This window comes from Hypanus sabinus, chromosome 18 (assembly GCF_030144855.1).
Source record: "Hypanus sabinus isolate sHypSab1 chromosome 18, sHypSab1.hap1, whole genome shotgun sequence".
Lineage (NCBI taxonomy): Eukaryota > Metazoa > Chordata > Chondrichthyes > Myliobatiformes > Dasyatidae > Hypanus > Hypanus sabinus.
The window spans coordinates 29,136,910-29,158,542 of NC_082723.1; the positions used below are offsets into that span (position 1 = coordinate 29,136,910).

General features: G+C 46.9%; 1 protein-coding gene across 1 annotated transcript in view; it reads right to left on the minus strand.

Annotated features, from left to right (window-relative positions):
• LOC132407440 (protein crumbs homolog 2-like) overlaps window positions 1-21,633 on the minus strand; it is a 167,136-nt gene that overhangs the window by 46,325 nt on the left and 99,178 nt on the right. The window contains exons 5-6 of the mRNA XM_059993943.1: window positions 8,632-8,814; window positions 4,127-4,240 (exon numbers count right to left, since the gene is read on the minus strand). Coding sequence (XP_059849926.1) covers window positions 4,127-4,240; window positions 8,632-8,814 — 297 coding nt within the window. The remainder of the gene's footprint in view (window positions 1-4,126; window positions 4,241-8,631; window positions 8,815-21,633) is intronic.

The window sequence follows — 21,633 nt, forward strand, 5'->3', positions numbered from 1 at the left end:
GACCAAACATCAGAATGGGGAAAGGAATATGATCTAAATGACTTTGACCATGGAACGATCACTGCTGTCACATAAGGTGGTTTGTGTGTTTCAGAAACTGCTTATCTCCTGGGATTTTCTAGAATTTACAGAGGATGGTGCAAAAAAACAAAAAAACATCCAGTGAGTGTCAGTTCTGAGGGTGGAAACGCCTTGTTAATGAGAGAGGTCAGAGGAGAATGGCCAGACTGGGTTCATGCTGACAGGAAGGTGACAGTGAGTCAAATAACCACACGTTACAACAGTGGTGTGCAGAAGAGCATCGCTGAATGCACGGCACGATGACCTTCGAAGTGGACAGGCCACAGAAGCAAAAGAACATACCAGGTTCCACTCCTGCGACCACTTTATTAGGTACAGTACAGCAAAAGGACCTCTGGCCCTTGAAGTTGTGTCAAATCAATGAAGCAAACGGTTTAATTACAATACTGCCTGCACATGGTCACTATCTGTCCACTCTCTGAACATTCATACGCCTATGTGAGAGCCTCCCGAACGCCTCTATCATATCTGCCTCCACCACCACCCCAGGCAGTGCACTACAGGCACCCAGCACTCTGTAAAAAACACTTCTCCACACACATCTCCTTTGACCTTTCCCCCCTCACCTTAAAATCCATGCCTTCTAGTGCTAAACACTTCATCCCTGGGAAAAAGTGCTGTCTCCCCACCCCCCCCCCCCCCCCCCCACATCTACATCTCTCATAATTTTGTAGTATAAAGTTAACAATAAATCCGCTGGTATTGGCATTTTCACTGATTTCAGGACCCACATCACTTTCTTCAGATTGAAACGTACATTGAAATATACAGTGAAATGTACCACTTGTGTTAACACACACCAGGAGCCTTGGAAATGGACAAGAGGTTTACTTGACTTCCACTTATGAACTTAAGCCATAAACCTATTGACATACAGAGTTTTTTGGTTATTCTGTAAATATGTGTTCCTCTGGGCAAAGGAATTCCTGATAGACTCTTCATCCTCAGGTGCCATGTATGACGTGGGCGATCGTGGTCCTTGACCACGATTGTTCTTGGCAAACTTTTCTACAGAAGTGGCTTCCCATTGCCTTCTTCTGGGCAGTTTCTTTTACAAGATGGGTGACTCCAGCCATTATCAATACTCTTCAGAGATTGTCTGCCTGGCGTCAGTGGTCACATAACCTGGACTTGAGATCTGCACCAGCTGCTCATACAACCATCCATCACCTGCTCCCATGGCTTCATGTGACTCTGATCCGGGGGCGGGCGGGGCTAAATAGGCACTACACCTTGAGCTGCAGGCTAGTGGAGGGAAGGAGTGCCTTAGACCTCCTTTGGAGGAGATGTATCTCCATCGGACTAAAATGTTTAATTTATTTACTTTTATACTCTGCCTGCTACAGAGGGGCGTCAAAGACGGTGTGTGAATGCAGCGTACAGTCGAACAGTGAGTGATTGTCTCTGTCACTTTTCTAGTGATCACAAGACCCTGCTGGACGTTGGTGATGTTGGGTCCAGTCCACGGTTTTATTGACGAGACTGACGGTGGGGAGGCTGCACAACTTCAGTCAATTCAAGGATGAAGTCTCAAGCCAGGGTATCACCTGCTGCAGTTGTCCAGGAGAGAGGCACTGGAGTCTGTGCTAGAGCCAGTGTGGCGTGGCTGGTGTCAGAGCTGCCCTCCTGTGTGCGCTGGACGGAAGTCTAGGCCTCAGGCTGTGGTGCTGCTGTTCACAGCTGTCCAGAAGAGAAGCATTGGAGGTGCCCCTGCAAGTGTTCACTCAGTGAGAAAAAGCTGCACTGTGTTCAACTGTAGACTGCTGCACCATTCATGGACTCAGGGACTTTGACTATATTTTTTTGGTATAATCTTATTTTACTGCCATCTTACATATGCTATGTGTGCCTTGTGCTGTATATGGCTGTTGGTATTGTGGTTTACACCTTGGCCCCGGAGTAACATGTTTTGCTTGGCTGTATTCATGTGTGTTCATGTGTGGTAAAATGACAATTAAACTTTATTTAGAGATACAGCACAGAACAAGCCCTTCTGGCCCAATGAGCCACACCACCCAGCAACCCACCTATTTAACCCTAATTACAGGGCAATTTACAATGATTAATTAACCTACTACTGAGACGTCTTTGGAATGTGGGAGGAAACCAGAGCACCCGGAGGAAACCCACGCACTCACAAGAAAAATGTACAGCCTTTCTTACAGGGGATTGCAGAATTAAACTCCAAACTCCAATGCCCATAGCTGTAGCAGTATCACACTAACTGCTACACTACCGTGGTGTCCCTATTCTATCATTTAATATAAATCATATAATATATAAATTTCTATGATGCATTTTGCTCAGCCCTTTCAATTGATGAAAATTGGCTCGACATATTGTTTTTTCAGGAAGGGATCTTTTTTGTAAATCGAAGACTGGGAGGATAATGGTCTATCTCCACTACACAATGTAGATAGGGATGAAATTCTAAGCTTGATATCTTTGAGGAAAGGCTCTCTGTTTTCTCACAGGACATCGCTGATGTATAACCAGGTGAGAGCTGGCTGCTGAATCCTTGCAGGCTGCATTTCAGTACAGATTGAAGATGATGTTGACAGCTGCTTAATTTTAACATCCGTGCAAGGTTACTTTTCGACTGTTCAGTGCTATGCCTCTACTCGCAGATTATTTTGCAGCTAACCCCGGTAAAAAAAAAATTCCAAATCAAGAGTCTAAAACAATAACAGTCAAAATTTAAGGAATAACATAAAAGGTGTTGGAGGAACCAAGTGGGCCAGGCAGCATCTAAGATCAGGCTTAAGAGGTATTTCTTTGCAACATCATAAGACATAGGAGCAGAATAAGGCCAACTGGCCCATTGTGTCTGCTCCATCATTCAATTCTGGATGATTTATTTTCTCTCCCAACTACAATCTCCTGCCTTCTTCACATAACCTTTGACACCCTTACTAATCGAGAACTTATCAACATCCACTTTAAGTATACCCAATGACTTGGCTTCCACAGCCAACTGTGGCAATCATTTCTACAGACTCACTACCCTCCAGTTAAAGAAATTCCTCCTCATCTCTGTTCTAAAGGGACATCCTTCCCACAACTGAGCACACTTACAAGGAGCACTGCCAGATGAAATCAGTATGCATCATCGGGGACCCACACCATCCAGGCCATGCTACTACCATTGGCAGGAGGTACAGCAGCCTTATGTCCCACACCACCACGATGAAGAACAGGTTTGGGTTATTTGCATAATGTTGGCACACTGGTTGTTCGTCAGTCTTTGTTTGTGTATTATCACCATCACCATTACGTGCTGTGTTGTATAATGTAGGAAATAGTGGTCTTTTAACCATGATTGTTCTTAGCAAAATTTTCTACAGAAGTGGGTTGCCTCTGTCTTCTTCCGGGCAGTGTCTTTACAAGATGGGTGCCCATCTGCTCCCATGGATTCATGTAGCCCTGATTGGGGGGATAAACAGGTGCTACCCTTTGTCCAAGGGTGACCTGCAGGCTAGTGGAGGGAACGAGCGCCTTAGACCTCCTTTAGTAGAGGCACATCTCCACCCCATCACCTCAGTTTATCTATAGTTTTTATTTTCCTGTACGTGTCTGCAAGAAAATGAATCTCAAGGTGATGTATCCATGCTTTGATAAAACTTTACTTTGACTATATTCTATAAGGTCAGTTACTGGAAACACGAGAGGCGCAGATGCTGGGTGAGTGATGCAGAAAGCCCTGGAGGAACTCAGTGGGTCAGGCAGCATCTGCAGACGGAAATGGACAATCAGCAATTCAGAAGATGCATAATGTTGGCAGTTCCTATCCATCCATCTCTGGGAACTGGACCCAGACTGGGTGGTGAAAATCTTGTTTACGGAAGTCTTGACATCAAGCATAGGTAATAGTCATCCACGTAAGGAGGTAGAGGACAGCCGTCCAGTCGTCATAAAGGATCTCAGCACCAAACATCATTTCCCTCCATAGTTGCTGCCTGACTTGCTGAGTTCCTCCAGTATTATGTGTGATGAACAAAGAGTGGATCTGTTCAAGAGGAATGTAGAAATGCTTGGCATGATTTACCTGTAAGTCCTGGTGCACACTGACATTCAAATCCATCGGTTTGATCTTCACACGTGCCTCCGTTCATACAAGGATCTGACTCACATTCGTCAATGTTAACTGAACAATTTTCTCCTTGAAAAAAAATAATTCAAAGTTTAGTTGCATAGAACAATAGTAACAATGCAAAAAGGTGAATTGTTATTGTGATTTCGAGCTTCAGTATTTTCCTCCCTTGTTCCAGGAATGAACAGGTCAGGGGTAGTAAGTGATCTGTTGGCACCAGATGTTGACGCTTGTAGCCGCCTGCAGCACGTAAGCGGGCACCATGGTAGAGTAGTGGGCAGCACGACCACATTACTGCTCCAGAACTGAGTGTTCGGAGTTTAATTCCAATGCGGTCTGTAAGGAGTTTATAGGTGCTCCTTGTGAATCGCAAAGGTTTTCTCCAGGTACTTGGGTATCCTCCCACATTCCATAGACGTATTGGTTAGTAGATCAATTGTTTGTTGTAAATTGTCCTGTACTTAGGGTAGGGTTAAATCGGTGAGTTATGGGTGGCACAGCTCACTGGGCCTGTACCATGCTGTACCCTGAAATAAATAAATATAATAAATAGATCAATAAGACCACACATTAGGGTTAGGGTTAGGAGACATAGGAACCAACTGGCCCATCAAGTCTCCTCAGCCAGTCTATCATAGCTGATTTATAATCCCTCTCAACCCCATTTTCCTGCCTTCTCCCCTCAGATTGTGCTAGTTGTTGACACAAACGACGCAATTTCACTGTATGTTTTGATGTACATGTGACAAAGAAAACTAAAGCTAATACTAATACATTAATAGAGATTTGTTGAACCATTTCTGGCACAAAGGAGGTGAGAATAGGGCAGTTAACCCTGCTTATACCAAAGTGAACATAATCTCTCTCTCGTCTTTGATCCTCGGTATAAAATCAATCCTTCTGGTGACTTCTAACCTAGGAAAATCAGATTGGGCTCTTGGAGGGAGTAGTTGATTATGAATTTTAATTGAAAATCTGACCCTTCAGTAATTAAGCCTCCATTAAATAATTAAGCAACTGTGGAGAAGGATGGTATAAAAGTGAACATGCTTTAAAAATAAAGATTCAGCATCTGAATCTGAATCAGGTTTATGTCGTGAAATATGTTGTTTTGTGTCAGTAGTACAATACAATACATAATCAAAACGATGCATCACAATAAGAAATACCTTAAAAATTAATTAAACGAGTCTTTCAAAAAGAGAGCAAAAAAAAAAGAAAAAAATACAGAGGAAGTGTTCATGGGTCCATTGTCCAGTCAGAAATCTGATGGCAGAGGGAAAAAGCTGTTCCTAAAGCTTGAGTGTGTGTCTCCTCTTTGATGGTAACAATGAGAAGAGGGCATGTCCTGGGTGATAGGGGCCCTTAATGATGGATGCCACCTTTCTGAGGCATCATCCTAGGTATTTCTGTTTTTGAAAGATGTCCAATGATCTACCAAGGGAGAAAAGTCCATTGGCTCACACATTGTTGAATGTGTCTCGACAGCAGAGGGGAGTGATAGTCAGCGGCAGGCTTGATATAGCAGAGGTGTCATTTTCCTTCCTTGCATCGAGTTTGGTGTCAATGCTGATGTGTTCTGCTGGTGACAGCAGAGGACACAGCCCTGATCACCCTACGCTGCTTCATTAAGATGTGGCAGGAGCCGGGATCTAAGAGCCCAACTCTGAAATATGACAATTTATGCTTCAAAATCTACATTTCCAGACAGATACACAATAAAGTTTTGCTTTTTTTCCCAAAATCTGCCTTCTTAAACCTTATTATTTTAGAAAAATTACCTGGACCTGAACCCTTCTGATCCCCAGAAACTAGTTGTTAGCATAATTGGGACAGAATTGTGAATATAAAATTGGCAATAGGACAGAAGGCAGAGACAAAAACTGCATCATGCTCTGCCTGACATGCAGTTCTATTGAAGTCAATGGCAATACATTTCACAAGGAGAATGCAACTCACTTCCACTGCTCACAGAGAGCTAAACACAACCAAACAAGGAGAGATTCCCCAGGATTTTGGATTTCTTTTTTTTTACAGGAAGAGAGAGATCTGGGGTGTTTGTGTACAAGTTCTTGAAGTCCAGACTCAACGACAGCTTCTGCTGGTAAAGGGCCAGTAACATCATGAAGGATCCCACCCACCCTGCTCATGGACTGTTTATCCTTCTCCCATGAGGATGGAGGCTACGTAGCATCCACACCAAGACCACCATACTTAAAAACATTTGTATTCCCCCAAACAGTAAGGTTGGTCAACACATCCACCCCCCCCCCCCCCCAATCACCAATACTTCATCATTTCCTGGCAATCACCTTATGTACAGACTCTCCTGTGCCTAGTGTCACTTTACGGACATACAATCAATCTACAGTAGGTAGATACACTACCTTATATTCATCGTGTGTTGTTTTTACTATTTTTACGGTGTTCTTTATCTTCTTCAGTATTTTCCCGTGCTCCATCAGATCCAGAGTAACAATTATTTCATTCTCCTTTACACTAAGCAATCCAGAACCTTGAATTATCCGACTCTAGCACAATAATATGGACTCTTGACCTCACAATCTACTTCTTATTGATCTTGCACCTCATCGTTTACCTGCACTACACTTTTTTGGTAGCTGTTCCACTTTATTCTGCATTCTGTTATTGTTTTACCTTTCTCTAGCTCAGTGCACTGTGTAATGATCTGATCTGAACGAAGACAAGCTTTTCACTGTATCTTGCGACATGTGACAATGGGTTGTGTACTGAATTTTGCAAAAATATTAGATGAACATCTAAACAATTCCAAGTGGCACTTTAACTCTTTGTGAGCTCACAGCATGTAAAGCGTCCATGCAAGTTAAACACTGTAGGTTTGTTCAATGTTTGCTAAATAGTAGCTGGACTCTTTTTGGCTTCGGGCACTAGTGGCACGAGAACAAAAGGCCAGAGAGTTTATTTGTCTCTGGGTGCCTTGCTATGTTTGTGGATTGAACCCCTATTTACTGAGGTACCTTACTGAAGTTTTTGGGACTTCACCTAGAGTGAGGAATCGCAACCCAACGGTGCCTAGGATAGACCCAGGGTGAATTCAGAGCTCCCCCAACCGCAGCGACAATCAAGTCCCCTGACGACAGCAACAAGACGAAGAATGGTGAGCCCTGAAATCTGTGCGACTTACCAGACGGTATTTAGCGTGGTTTATTTGTGCTTTCTGTTTTATAATAATAAATTAGGATCAAATTACTTTGTTGTGCTTGTACACTTTTTACCACATCTCCTGGACACTCAAATTGTTGGGCCTTTTGGGTCTGATCAACCCAGCCAATATTAGACAATAATAAACCAAAGTTTTAAAATATAACAAAAAGCCTTAAGTCTCTTTGAGAAGGATATTGAGAAGGGAATGGTTTTATAGGTGGACCCAGAGGATGTTATACAAAATCATTAGCAAAGAATTTGGACAACTACAGAAGTTTTTAATATGGAATTATGAGGGACCGTTGGGTCATTATCATCATTATGTGCTGTGTTGTATTTATGTGGGGAATCCTGGTCTTTTCATGAGCATGATTGTTCTTGTCAAATGTTTCTACAGAAGTGGTTTCCCATTCCCTGCTTCTGGGCAGTGTCTTTATAAGACGAGTGACATAAGCCATTATCAATACTCTTCAGAGATTGTCCGCCTGGCGTCAGTGGTCATGTAATCAGGACTTGTGATATGACTGTCCACCATCTGCTCCCATGGCTTCATGTGACCCTGTTTGGGGGGCTAAGCAGGTGTTACACCTTGCCAAAGGGTGACCTGCAGGCTAGCGGAGGGAAGGAGTGACCTACACCTCCTTTGGTAGAGACGTATCTCCACTCCGTCACCCATGTACCACTCCAAGTCTTCTTAAATGACACAATGGTACCTGCTTCAACCACTTTCTCCAGCAGCTCGTTCCATATGTTCACCACCCTCAGTGTGAAAATGTTGCCCCTCAGATCCCTTTAACTATTCCCCCCCCCATTATGCCCCCTAGTTTTGGACATAACCTGGGGAAAAGACTGTACCATCCACTATAGTGATGTCTCTCATATTGGGTATATACACTCCATTGAATGTATACGGTGAATAAAGTTGATCCTTGATAAAGAACTCTGAATTTGAATCTGACTCTGAGTGTTTCCAGCACTCTCTACATTTGTTCTGTCACATACTTCTCCAGCCACTCCGAGGCCTCACCTCACTAGTCCCATTCTCCACTGGGACCAGGATCATACTACCCAGGATCTCCGTGGATGAGGAGCAGGCTCTTGTGACCGACGATGTCTGCTCATTCCACTGCTCCCAGTGTTCCCCTGTTAATGTACAGCACTGAAGTTTGGAACCTTTCTTCAGACTGCCAGGCAACTTCATTTCCAACGTGGCAAATCATGTGCTTTTGATCTTTGCTGAACCTGAATTTAAAAGGTTAAGTTTTCTCACTGACCTGTGAAACCACGCTGGCAGAGGCAAATGTAGCCAGATGCATTGGTATAACTGAAAGTAGACCTGAACTGCGGGAGACTGCCGTAATACTCTTGACTGGAGCGTTCCAAACAAGTGCCGTTATTCATACAAGGATGCGTTGAGCATTCGTTGATATCAATTTCACAGTGTTGTCCAGTATAACCTGATACAGAGAGTACAAAATGCAGGTGTTAGATACATGGAATAACTCTTAGAGTTCATTACTTATAAAGGACGCATTCATCATTAAAGATCCTCACCATCCAGGACATGCCCTCTTCTCATTACTACCTTCAGGGACGAGATACAGGAGTCTGAAGACCCACTCTCAATAATTCAAGTGCAAAAGCTGCAGAGGGTTTAGATTCAGCCAGCTCCTTCACAGGCACAACCCTCCCTACCATCGAGGCCATCTTCAAAAGGCAGCACCTCGAGAAAGCTTGTAGAATCATTAAGGACCCTCACCATCTGTGACATGCCTTCTGCTGATTCTTAACGTCAGGGAGGAGGTACAGGAGCCTGAAGAACCACACTCAACATTTGAGGGACAGCTTCTTCCCCTCTACTGTCAGATTTGTGAACAGTACATGGACCCATAAACAGTACCTCACTGTTCCTCTTTCACACCTTTTATTTATTTTTGTAAATCATAGTATATTTATATCTTTTGCTCTGCACCACTGCCACAAAACAACAAATTATGTCAATGACAATAAACCTGTTCCTGATTCTGACAATTATAATACAGGCAGTCCCCAGGTTACATACAAGTTCCGTTCCTGAGTCCGTCTTTAAGTCGGATTTGTACATAAGTCGGAACAAGTACATTCAGTATTATTTAGCATCAGTTAGTCAAACGTTTGTCTTAGTACATAGTATATATTTTACCTTTCTATGCATATAAAACACTGTTGCTTAGTAATAATTGTAGCTTTCATCGGGGCAGGGCCTTTCACATGCTCCATTATTCTCACTTTATCCGTTATCCCTTAAAATTGTTCCTATCGTTGACCAACTGTAGCCTAACACTTTTCCAATGACCGATGGCGTTTCACCTCTTTCCAAACGCTTTATTATTTCCACTTTATTTTCAATCGCGATCCCTTCCCGTCAATGGAACAGAAACACTGTGGGAAGCGGGTCCTGACCTGCGCCAGCTCCCGAGGTCCGCGGGGTCCTAAGGACCACCGCACTGAATTCCCCAGGTCCTAAACGCCACCGCACTGAGACAGGCTAAATAGGACAAGTGGGGGCTGTGCTGGGTTTGGGTATTTGATCATCCACAATATTCCACGTGGGAATTTAAACTGGAGGTGCAGGGTTTTGTTTTTCGAGGTTGAATTGTGAGCTCAACATCAACCAAGCGTGGATGGTATGGGAGTCACTGGATCGACATCAACCGGGCACAGGAGCAGTCTGTCACTAGTTTGAACTTGGGAACCTCCGTTCTCCAGCCTGGTGCTGATCTTACTGCGCTACCAGCCAACCGGAACGGGGGGGGGGGTTGCGAGGGTCAGGGTGAATCTTACTAAGAAAAATTTAAACCAAATACAAAGTTAAACACTCAACACAGTGTCAACGGCAACAACTTAAAATGGCAGACGGCGTCACGATCTGACTTAAAATGGCGGATGGCGTTCTCCTTCCTCGGTTCTTAAGTACGGGTTGTCCGTAAGTCGGACGTTCGTAACTCGGGGACTACCTGTACTACATCAATTATTGCTGCCAAATTTTGTTAGTTTCCAGTGACATGGTGTCCTAGTCCTATTGTGTTCTTTCTTGTAAGAAATTGTGTACAATGTCTGCCTTTCTTGTGAAGGGTCTCGGCCCGAAACATCGACTGTTTTCCGTAATGCTGCCTGGCCTGTTGAATTTCTCCAGCATTTTGTGTGTGTTGCCTGGATTTCCAGCATCTGCAGATTTTCTTGTGAATGTGGTTTATCTGATGCTTTGTGTCTGTGATTCTGCTGGGAGTTTTTCATTGCACCTGTGCATACATGGACTTGTGCAGATAACAATAAACTCAAGAAGACAAATTTCAGAGTCGTATATGAATCCGTGAACCTTTGACTTCAGGTTTTTGCATTTTTCTTAACATTTCCATTCATATTGTTTGTTGGTCTTTGTCTGCTATGTATAGTTTTTCATGAAAGTTCCACTGCAAAAGATTAAAGAATATATTTGTCAAATGTACATTGGAACATAGTGAAATCATGGATAACTTCACTCACCTGATCTCTGAACTGATTCCACAAACTCTGGACTCACTTTCAAGGACACTAAAACTCATGTGCTCAGTATTGTGTATCACTAATTTATTTGCTCTTTATTTGCACAGTTGGACCAGCACAGTCAGAGGATGTGCTTGGAACAGTCGCCACACATCTGGCCCCAACGTTGCATGCCTGCAACTCACTAACCATAACTTGTACGTCATTGGACTGTGGGGGGGACCGATGCAGTCACGGGGAGAATGTACAAACTCCTTTCGGACAGGGGCAGGAATTGAACCCAGATCACAGATCACCTATCGTTGACACGATAAAAGCATTGCAGCTAACTACTACATTACTGTAGCTCCCCACTGTATTTCCTTCTTCCTGTAAATGCCTGCACCAAAATGATTCTCAAGGTAGTATAACACACAACATACAGTATATGCACTTCGATAATAAATTCACTTTGAATTTTGATATTTTGGTAAAACAGAACAAAGATCAGCTCCAGATAAACAGTAGCATTTTGTACCACTTCTTGAATGGAAGAAACCTGGGGTAGAGGAACGGACAGCCTGCATCTGGGTTCCAGACACCCAACTATGTTCACCCCTAGATATAAACAAGCTCACATAAAGTTTTTAATACCAAAATTTCAACATGCATACATAGGTTTGTTCTTACAAATGACAGAACTCTCTGCTGTTCTCTCACCCCACCATCCAAATCATGTTCTCTTCTCACTGCTGCCATCAGGAAGGAGGTACAGGAGCCTCAGGACCCACACTACCAGATCAGAAACAGTTATTAACCCTCAACCGTCAGGCTCCTGAACCAGAGAGGATAACTTCACTCACCACCAACATTGAACTGTCAAGTCAAGTAAAAGTTATTGTCTTTTAACTACATATATGACCATATAATGTATTTAGCTTGTGGGGTTGGTCCAGTGCTGAGGTGAGTGAAGTTGTCCACGCTGCAGCCACTGGGCTTCAGCTTCAGATTGTATTCACAGAGTCGTAGAATGCGGGGCACTCAGCCCCCTAAGTCTGTGCCAACCATCAAACCTCCAATTACCCCATTCTCCCCACATCCCATTAACTCCTCCCGGATTTTGCCACTCACCCACCCACACACACACCACAGCGGACAATTAATTGACCGACCTGCGTGCGTTTGGGATGTGGGAGGAAACTGGAGTAGGGGGTGCCAGCTCACACAATTTTAAGGGGGACCTGCAAACTCCACACAGATAGCAGCGGAGGTCAGGATTGAACCGGGGGTCTCCCTGGAGCCACGAGTGGGCAGCTCTACCAGCTACGTCACAGCAGTGTCCAGTGCCTGCACTAGCACAGAGGTGGGTCAGGGCAGTATCTCACCTCCCCGGTGGACAGAGCATTCGTGATGCAGTCCAGATGTTGAGGGGCTTCTGCACCTTCCTAACTCACGGGCACCAAGCTTAAAACCAGGAGAAATTGCTAATTTCTTTGCAGTTTAACAATTAATTGCCTGCTAATATTTTATGTAATTGCTTGTGTACATGCAACTGTTTGGTACGTTTCCTGGTCACAGTAAGTACAGTACGTGCAGTTGTTCAGTGTGTCTCCTACTGGGTACATCTGTATGATTGTTGGGTTGAATTGTTTTCTGATCTTGACGATTTATTTGCAAACGTTTTGTTGGTTGTCATCTTGTAAATTCAGTTGCGATGTGGGGAGGAAATCTCAGTGCTGATTGGTTGCATGGTGAACTTTGCCCACATTGGCCCACTTGTATGATTCTCAAAATACCCAGAAGCTTTGCTGGTGCTGCATTATTGGAATAGTGGCTTTCAGATTGGCTGACTCTTATCTGCAAATCTGCAAATCTGAATAGAATGTTTACCTATGTGTACAGAAAGAGCTGACCATGTGGCAATGCCATCTTCTTTTGCCACATCTGTCCACTTCTAGACCTCTTTTTTCCAATTATCTTTGTTCTATTAATGCTTACTAAAACAATCATGAAGCAGGAAGTTTTGTGCCTCTCTCCCAACTTCTGAAAGAACATTGGATTAAAGACGTCAGGATCCAACAGGTTGCCAACTTGCAGGTGGATAAATGACCGTTCCCAAGGCAGTCATTAGTCAGTAGTTTCTAACACTGGTTTTCTTCACAAAAACTGCTGTAGGTTACTGCAAGTTCTCTGATAAAGATTAATGATTCGGTCACTTGATCTTCTGTGTCTTGGTATTTATTATTGTCTTACAGGGCAGCTCAACAGTGTAATAGTTAGCACAATGCTTTACAGAGCAGGGATCACCCATCAGCGTTCAGTCTGTAAGGAGTCTGCACGTTTCTCTTGTGACCTCATGGGTTTCCTCTGAATGCTCCGGTTTCCTCACACATTCCAAAGACAGACATTTAGGATTAGGGTGAGTTGTGCCTATTCTACGTTTGCGCCAGAAGCATGGTGATAATTGTGGGCTGTCCCAGTACAATCCTCGGACTGCGGTGGCCATTGATGCAAGTGACACATTTTGATGTATGTGTGAGAAATAAACCTCATCTGAATGAACAGTGTAAAGTTTGTCTTGTATACTGATTCTACAGATCAAAACATCAGGCAGGGCATTGAGGAAGCACAATAACAATGCAGAAAGAAAGCACAAAAGCCACAAAAAAGAGTACAGTGCAGGTCATCAATACAGTGCAAGATCGTATGGTAAGTTGAGAAAGAGTCCAACTTGTTGAACCAAAGAGTCTGATAGCTGTGGGATTGGAGCTGTCGTTGAGCCAGGTGATGTATGCTTTCAGGCTTTTGTATCTTCCACCCAATGGGACACGGGAGAAGAGAGGATGTCTGGGGTGGGTGGGGTCTTTGATTCTGTTGGCTGTTTTACTGAGGCAGCAAGAAGCGTAGACAGAGTCCACATAGGGGAGGCCGGTTTCCATGATGTGCTGAGCTGTGTCCGCTACTCTGCACTTCCTCGTCATTACAGAGCAGTTGTAGCAAGCATGCAGGTGCAATGAGAGGTTAAAGTGAGGTCGGGGCACGTCCGAGTAGAATTTGGAGCGAGGTTGAGGCATGTTTGAAATGAAGCCAGAACTGGGGGGGGTTGTGGAGTGAAGAGAAGTCAGGGCCCGCCTACCTACGCCAGCCGGCTTCAATCTAAGCGTCAGGCTGATTTTGAAAGGCCGGGTGCGAACTGAAATGTGGCCGCAGAGTCTAGACCCAGAGCAGATCGATGCGGCAGGGCCCAGGTCCTAGTGCGAGGAAAGACCCGATGTTCGTCAGGTCAGGTGGATTGAAAGACGGGGTTCCCAGGACCAAAGGCAAGGGTCAGGCCAGTTCTGCACACTGCTCCTTGATGTTTACTCCACACTTTGCTGCATGGAGGTTGAGGCTCGTGCTCTGCTACAGGGTTTGTGTCTGCAGGCTCCACGACATTTTGCTCCGCTGTGTGATGAACTGAGGCAGACGCGATGGGCCTGCTCCACCTTGGTGTCTGAGGATTTGCTTTCATACCAAATGCAATTTGTTTACTTCTGTTGCTTGCATGATTTGTTTTGTTTCCAATCTCTGTACGCTGGGTGTTTGACGGTCTTTTTTAATGGGTTCTTTTGGGATTCATGTTTCGTGGCTGCCTGGAAGGACGCATATCTCAAGGTTGTGTAATATAACATATGCTGATAATAAATGTGTTTTGAATTTTCAACAAGCCATTACACACCCAGACAGGATGCTCTACATGCTGCAGCAATAAAAACTGTTAAGAATTGCCAGGGACAGGGTAATTGTATTTACTCTCCTGAGGAAGTAGAGGCATTGGCTATGATGTCAACATGGTTGGACCAGAACAGGCTGCTGGTGATGTTCACGCACAAGAGCCTGAAGCTATAAACCACAACACAAATAGTACCATGGTCATCAGCTCCCTTTCAAAATCAACAGCACCATGGGCACCACCTCCCTTTCAACACCAACAGGACCATGGGCACCACCTCCATTTAAACACCAACATGACGACGAACACCAACTCCCTTTCAACATAAACAACACCACAAGCATCACCTCCCTTTCAGCACCAACAACACCACGGGCACCATCCCCCTTTCAACAACAACAGCACGACAGGCACCATCTCGCTTTCAACACCAACAGGACCATGGGCACCAGCTCCCTTTCAACATCAACAGAACAACGAGCACCACCTCCCCTTCAATATCAACAGGACCATGGGACCCACCTCGCTTTCAACATCAAAAGCACCACGGGCACCACCTCCCTTGCAACACGAAAAGGACAATGGGCACCACCTCCATTACAGCACCAACAGCACCATATGAACCATCTCCCTTTCAAAACCAACAGGACCATGGACACCACCTCCCTTTCAATATCAACAGGACCATGGGCTCCACCTCCCTTTCAACACAAATATCAACATGGGCACCACCTCCCTTTCAGCATCAACAGGACCATGGGCTCCACCTCCCTTTCAACACAAATATCACCACGGGCACCACCTCGCTTTCAACACCAACAGCAACGTGGGCACCACCCCACTTAAAATATCAACAGCCCCATGGGCAACACCTCCCTTTCAACACCAACAGGACCATGGGCATCACCTCCCTTTTAACACAAATATCACCACGGGCACCACCTCGCTTTCAACATCAACAGAACCACGGGCACCACCGCCCTTTCGACGTCAACAGCACCACGGGCTCCAACTCCCTTTCAACACCAACAGGACCATGGGCACCACCTCCATTTCAACACCAACAGCACCATGGGCACCACCTCCTTATCAACACCAACAGCACCACGGGCACCACCTCCCTTTCAACATCAACAGAACAACGAGCACCACCTCCCCTTCAATATCAACAGGACCATGGGCACCACATCACTTTCAACACCAACAGGACACTGGGCACCACCTCCCTTTCAACACCAACAGGACCATGGGCACCACCTCCCTTTCAACACCAACAGCACCACGGGTACTACCTCCCTTTCAACAATAACAACTCCACGGGAACCACCTCCCTTTCAACACCAACAGGACCATGGGCGTCACCTCATTTTGAACACCAACAGGACGATGAGCACCAGCTTCCTTTAAACACAAACAGCACAATGGGCAGAACATCACTTTAAAGATCAACAGCACCACGGTCACCACCTCCCTTGCAATACAAACAGGACCATGGGCAACACCTCCTTTACAACACCAACTGCACCACGGGCACCACCTCCCTTTCAACACCAACAGGACCATGAGCACCACCTCCCTTGCGACATGAACAGGACCATGGGCACCAGCTCCCTTTCAACATCAACAGAACAACGAGCACCACCTCCCCTTCAATATCAACAGGACCATGGGACCCACCTCACTTTCAACATCAAAAGCACCACGGGCACCACCTCCCTTGCAACACGAACAGGACAATGGGCACCACCTCCATTACAGCACCAACAGCACCATATGAACCATCTCCCTTTCAAAACCAACAGGACCATGGACACCACCTCCCTTTCAATATCAACAGGACCATGGGCTCCACCTCCCTTTCAACATCAACAGAACCACGGGCACCACCTCCCTTTCAACACCAACAGGACCATGGGCACCACCTCCCTTTCAACACCAACTGCACCACGGGTACTACCTCCCTTTCAACAATAACAACACCACGGGAACCACCTCCCTTTCAACAGAAACAGGACCACGAGCACCACATCATTTTCAAAATCAACAGGACCACGGGCACGAACTCCATTACAACACCAACAGCACCATATGCACCACCTCCCTTTCAACACCAAAGGGACCATGGAAACCACCTCCCTTTCAACACTAACAGGACCATGGGCACCACTTCCCTTTCCACACCAACTGGGCCACGAGCACCACCTCCCTTGCAACACGAACACGACCATGGGCAACACCTCCTTTACAACACCAACAGCACCACGAGCACCACCTCACTTTCAACACCATCAGGACGACGAGCACTACCTCCCTTTCAAAAACAACAGGACCATGGGCACCACCTCCCTTTCAACACCAACAGCAACGTGGGCACCAACCCACTTAAAACATCAACAGGACCATGGGCACCACCTCCCTTTCAACACCAACAGGACAATGGGCACCACCTCCCTTTCAACACAAATATCACCACGGGCACCACCTCGCTTTCAACACCAACAGCAACGTGGGCACCACCCCACTTAAAACATCAACAGCCCCATGGGCAACACCTCCCTTTCAATATCAACATGGGCTCCACCTCCCTTTCAACACCAACAGGACCATGGGCACCACCTCCCTTTTAACACAAATATCACCATGGGCACCACCACCCTTTCAACATCAACAGCACAACGAGCACTACTGACCTTTCAACATCAACATCAACATCAACCTTGCTTTCAACACTAACAGCACCACCTCACTTTCAACACCAACATGACCACGAGCACCACCTCCATTTCAACACAAACAGCACCACGAGCACCACCTCAATTTCCACACCAATGGCACCACGAGCACCACCTCACTTGCTACACCAACAGCACAATGGGGATCACCTCACTTCCAACACCAACAGGACCATGATCACCACCTCCCTTTCAACACCAACAGAACCATGGGCACAACCTCACTTTCAACACCAACAGCACCACGGGTACTACCTCCCTTTCAACAATAACAACACAACGGGAACCACCTCCCTTTCAACACCAACAGGACCATGGGCACCACCTCACTTTCAACATCAACAGGGCCATGTGCACCACCTCCCTTACAGCACCAACAGCACAACGAGCACTACTGACCTTTCAACATCAACAGGACCACAAGCTGCACCTCCCTTTCAACACCAACAGGACACACGGGCACCACCTCCCTTTCAACACCAACAGGACCATGGGCACCACCTCCCATTCAACACCAACAGGACCATGGGCACCACCTCCCTTTCTAAAACAAAAGCACCACGAGCACCACCTCCCTTTCAACACCAACAGGAACATGGGCACCACCCCACTTAAAACATCAACAGGACCATGGGCACCACCTCCCTTTCAACACCAACAGTACCTTGGGCTCCACCTCCCTTTCAACACCAACAGGACCATGGGCACCACCTCCCTTTCAACACCAACAGTACCTTGGGCTCCACCTCCCTTTCAACACCAACAGGACCATGGGCTCCAACTCCCTTTCAACATCAACAGGACCACGGGGACCACCACCACCATTACAACATGAACAGCACCATGGGCACCACCTCCTTATCAACACCAACAGCACCATGGGCACCACCTCCCTTTCGACATCAACAGCACCACGGGCTCCAACTCCCTTTCAACACCAACAGGACCATGGGTACCACCTCCCTTTCAACAATAACAGGACCACGGGCACGAACTCCATTACAACACCAACAGCACAATATGCACCACCTCCCTTTCAACACCAACAGGACCCTGGGCGTCACCTCATTTTGAACACCAACAGGACGATGAGCACCAGCTTCCTTTAAACACAAACAGCACAATGTGCAGAACATCACTTTAAAGATCAACAGCACCACGGGCACCACCTCCCTTACAACAGCAACAGCACCATATGCACCATCTCCCTTTCAAAACTAACAGGACCATCGGCACCACCTCACTTTCAACACTAACAGGACCATGGGCAACACTTCCGTTTCAACACCAACTGGCACACGAGCAACACCTGCCTTTCAACACTAACAGGACCATAAGCACCACTTCCCTTTCAACACTAACAGGACCACGGGCACCACCTCCCTTACAACACCAACAGCAACATATGCACCATCTCACGTTCAAAACCAACAGGACCAGGGGCACCAACTCACTTTCAAAACTAACAGGACCATGGGAACCACCACCATTTCAACACCAACTGGCCCACAAGCACCACCTCCATTTCAACACAAACAGCACCGCGAGCACCACCTCAATTTCCACACCAATAGCACCACCTCACTTGCTACACCAACAGCACAACGGGGATCACCTCGCTTCCAACACCAACAGGACCATGATCACCACCTCCCTTACAACATGAACAGCACCATGGGCACCACCTCCCTTACAAAACTAACATGACCATGGGCACCACCTCCCTTGCAACACCAACAGGACATTGCACACCACCTCCATTACAGCACCAACAGCACCATATGAACCATCTCCCTTTCAAAACCAACAGGACCATGGACACCACCTCCCCTTCAATATCAACAGAACCACGGGCACCACCTCCCTTTCAACATCAACAGAACCACGGGCACCACCTCCCTTTCAACACCAACAGGACCACGGGGACCACCACCATTACAACACCAACAGCACCATGGGCACCACATCACTTTCAACACCAACATGACCCTGGGCACCACCTCCCTTTCAACATCAACTGAACAACGAGCACCACCTCCCCTTCAATATCAACAGGACCATGGGACCCACCTTGCTTTCAACATCAAAAGCACCATGGGCACCACCTCCCTTTCAACACGAACAGGACAATGGGCACCACCTCCCTTTCAACACCAACAGGACCACGGGCACCACCTCCCTTGCAACACCAACAGGACATTGCACACCACCTCCATTACAGCACCAACAGCACCATATGAACCATCTCCCTTTCAAAACCAACAGGACCATGGACACCACCTCCCTTTCAATATCAACAGGACCATGGACACCACCTCCCTTTCAATATCAACAGGACCATGGGCTCCACCTCCCTTTCAACACAAATATCAACATGGGCACCACCTCGCTTTCAACACCAACAGCACCACGGGCACCACCTCACTTTCAACACCAACAGGACGACGAGCACCACTTCCCTTTCGACATCAACAGCACCACGGGCACCACGTCCCTTTGAACATCAACATCACCACGGGCACCACCTCCCTTTCAACACCAACAAGACCACGGTGTCCGCCACCCTTACAACATGAACAGCACCATGGGCACCACCTCCCTTTCAAAACTAACATGACCATGGGCACCACCGACCTTTCAACATCAACAGGACCACGAGCAGCACCTCCCTTTCAGCACCAACAGGACACACGGGCACCACCTCCCTTTCAACACCAACAGGACCATGGGCACCACCTCCCTTTCAAAAACAACAGCACCGCAAGCACCACCTCCCTTTCAACACCAACAGCACCACGGGCACCACCTCCCATTCAAAAACAACAGCACCACGGGCACCACCTCCCTTTCAACACCAACAGCACCACGGGCACCACCTCCTTTTCAACACCAACAGCAACGTGGGCACCACCCCACTTAAAACATCAACAGCCCCACGGGCATCACCTCCCTTTCAACACCAACAGTACCATGGGCACCACCTCCATTTCAACATCAACAGAACCATGGGCTCCACCTCCCTTTCAACACCAAAGGGACCATGAGCACAACCTCCCTTTTAATACCAATAGGAACACGAGCACCACCTCCCTTTCAACACCAACAAGACCATGGGCACCACCTCCCTTTCAACATCAACAGCACCACGGGCACCACCACCCTTTCAACACCAAGAAGACCAGGAGCACCAGCTCCCTTTCAACACCAACAGCACCATGGGCACAACCTCCCTTTCAATGTCAACAGCACCACGGGCACCACCTCCATGTCAACACCAACAGGACGACGAGCACCAACTCCCTTTCAACATCAACAGCACCACGGGCACCACCTCCCTTTCAACACCAACAGCACCACGGGCACCACCTCCCTTTCAACACCAACAGCACCACGGGCACAACCTCCCTTTCAACATCAACAGGACCATGGGCTCCACCTCCCTTTCAACACCAACAGCATCGTGGGCAACACCTCCCTTTCAACAACAACAGTACCATGGGCACCACCTCCCTTTCAACACCAACAGGACCACGAGGGCCACCACCCTTACAACACGAACAGCACCATGGTCATCACCTCCCTTTCAACACTAACATGACCATGGTCACCACCTCCCTTTCAACACTAACAGGACCATGCGCAACACCTCCCTTTCAACACCAACAGCACCATGGGCACCACCTCCGTTTCAAGACAAATATCACCATGGGCACCACCTCGCTTTCAACATCAACAGCACCACGGGGACCACCTCCCTTTCAACATCAACAGCACCACGGGCACCACCTCCCTTTCAACACCAACAGCACCATGGGCACCACCTCCCTTTCAACATCAACAGCACCACGGGCACCACCTCCCTTTCAACACCAACAGGACCAGGAGCACCAGCTCCCTTTCAACACCAACAGCACCATGGGCACAACCTCCCTTTCAACAACAACAGCACCACGGGCACCACCTCCCTTTCAACACAAACATGACCATGGGCACCACCTCCCTTTCAACATCAACAGGACCATGTGCACCATCTCCCTTTCAACACCAAAAGGACCACGAGCACCACCTCCCTTTCGACATCAACAGCACCACGGGCACCACCTCCCTTTCAACATCAACAGCACCACGGGCACTACCTCCCTTTCAACACCAACAGGAGCATGGGCACAACCTCCCTTTCAACAGCAACAGGACCACGGGGACCACAACCCTTACAACACGAACAGCACCATGGGCACCACCTCCCTTTCAACACAAACATGACCATGGGCACCACCTCCCTTTCAACACCAACAGGACCATGTGCACCATCTCCCTTTCAACAACAA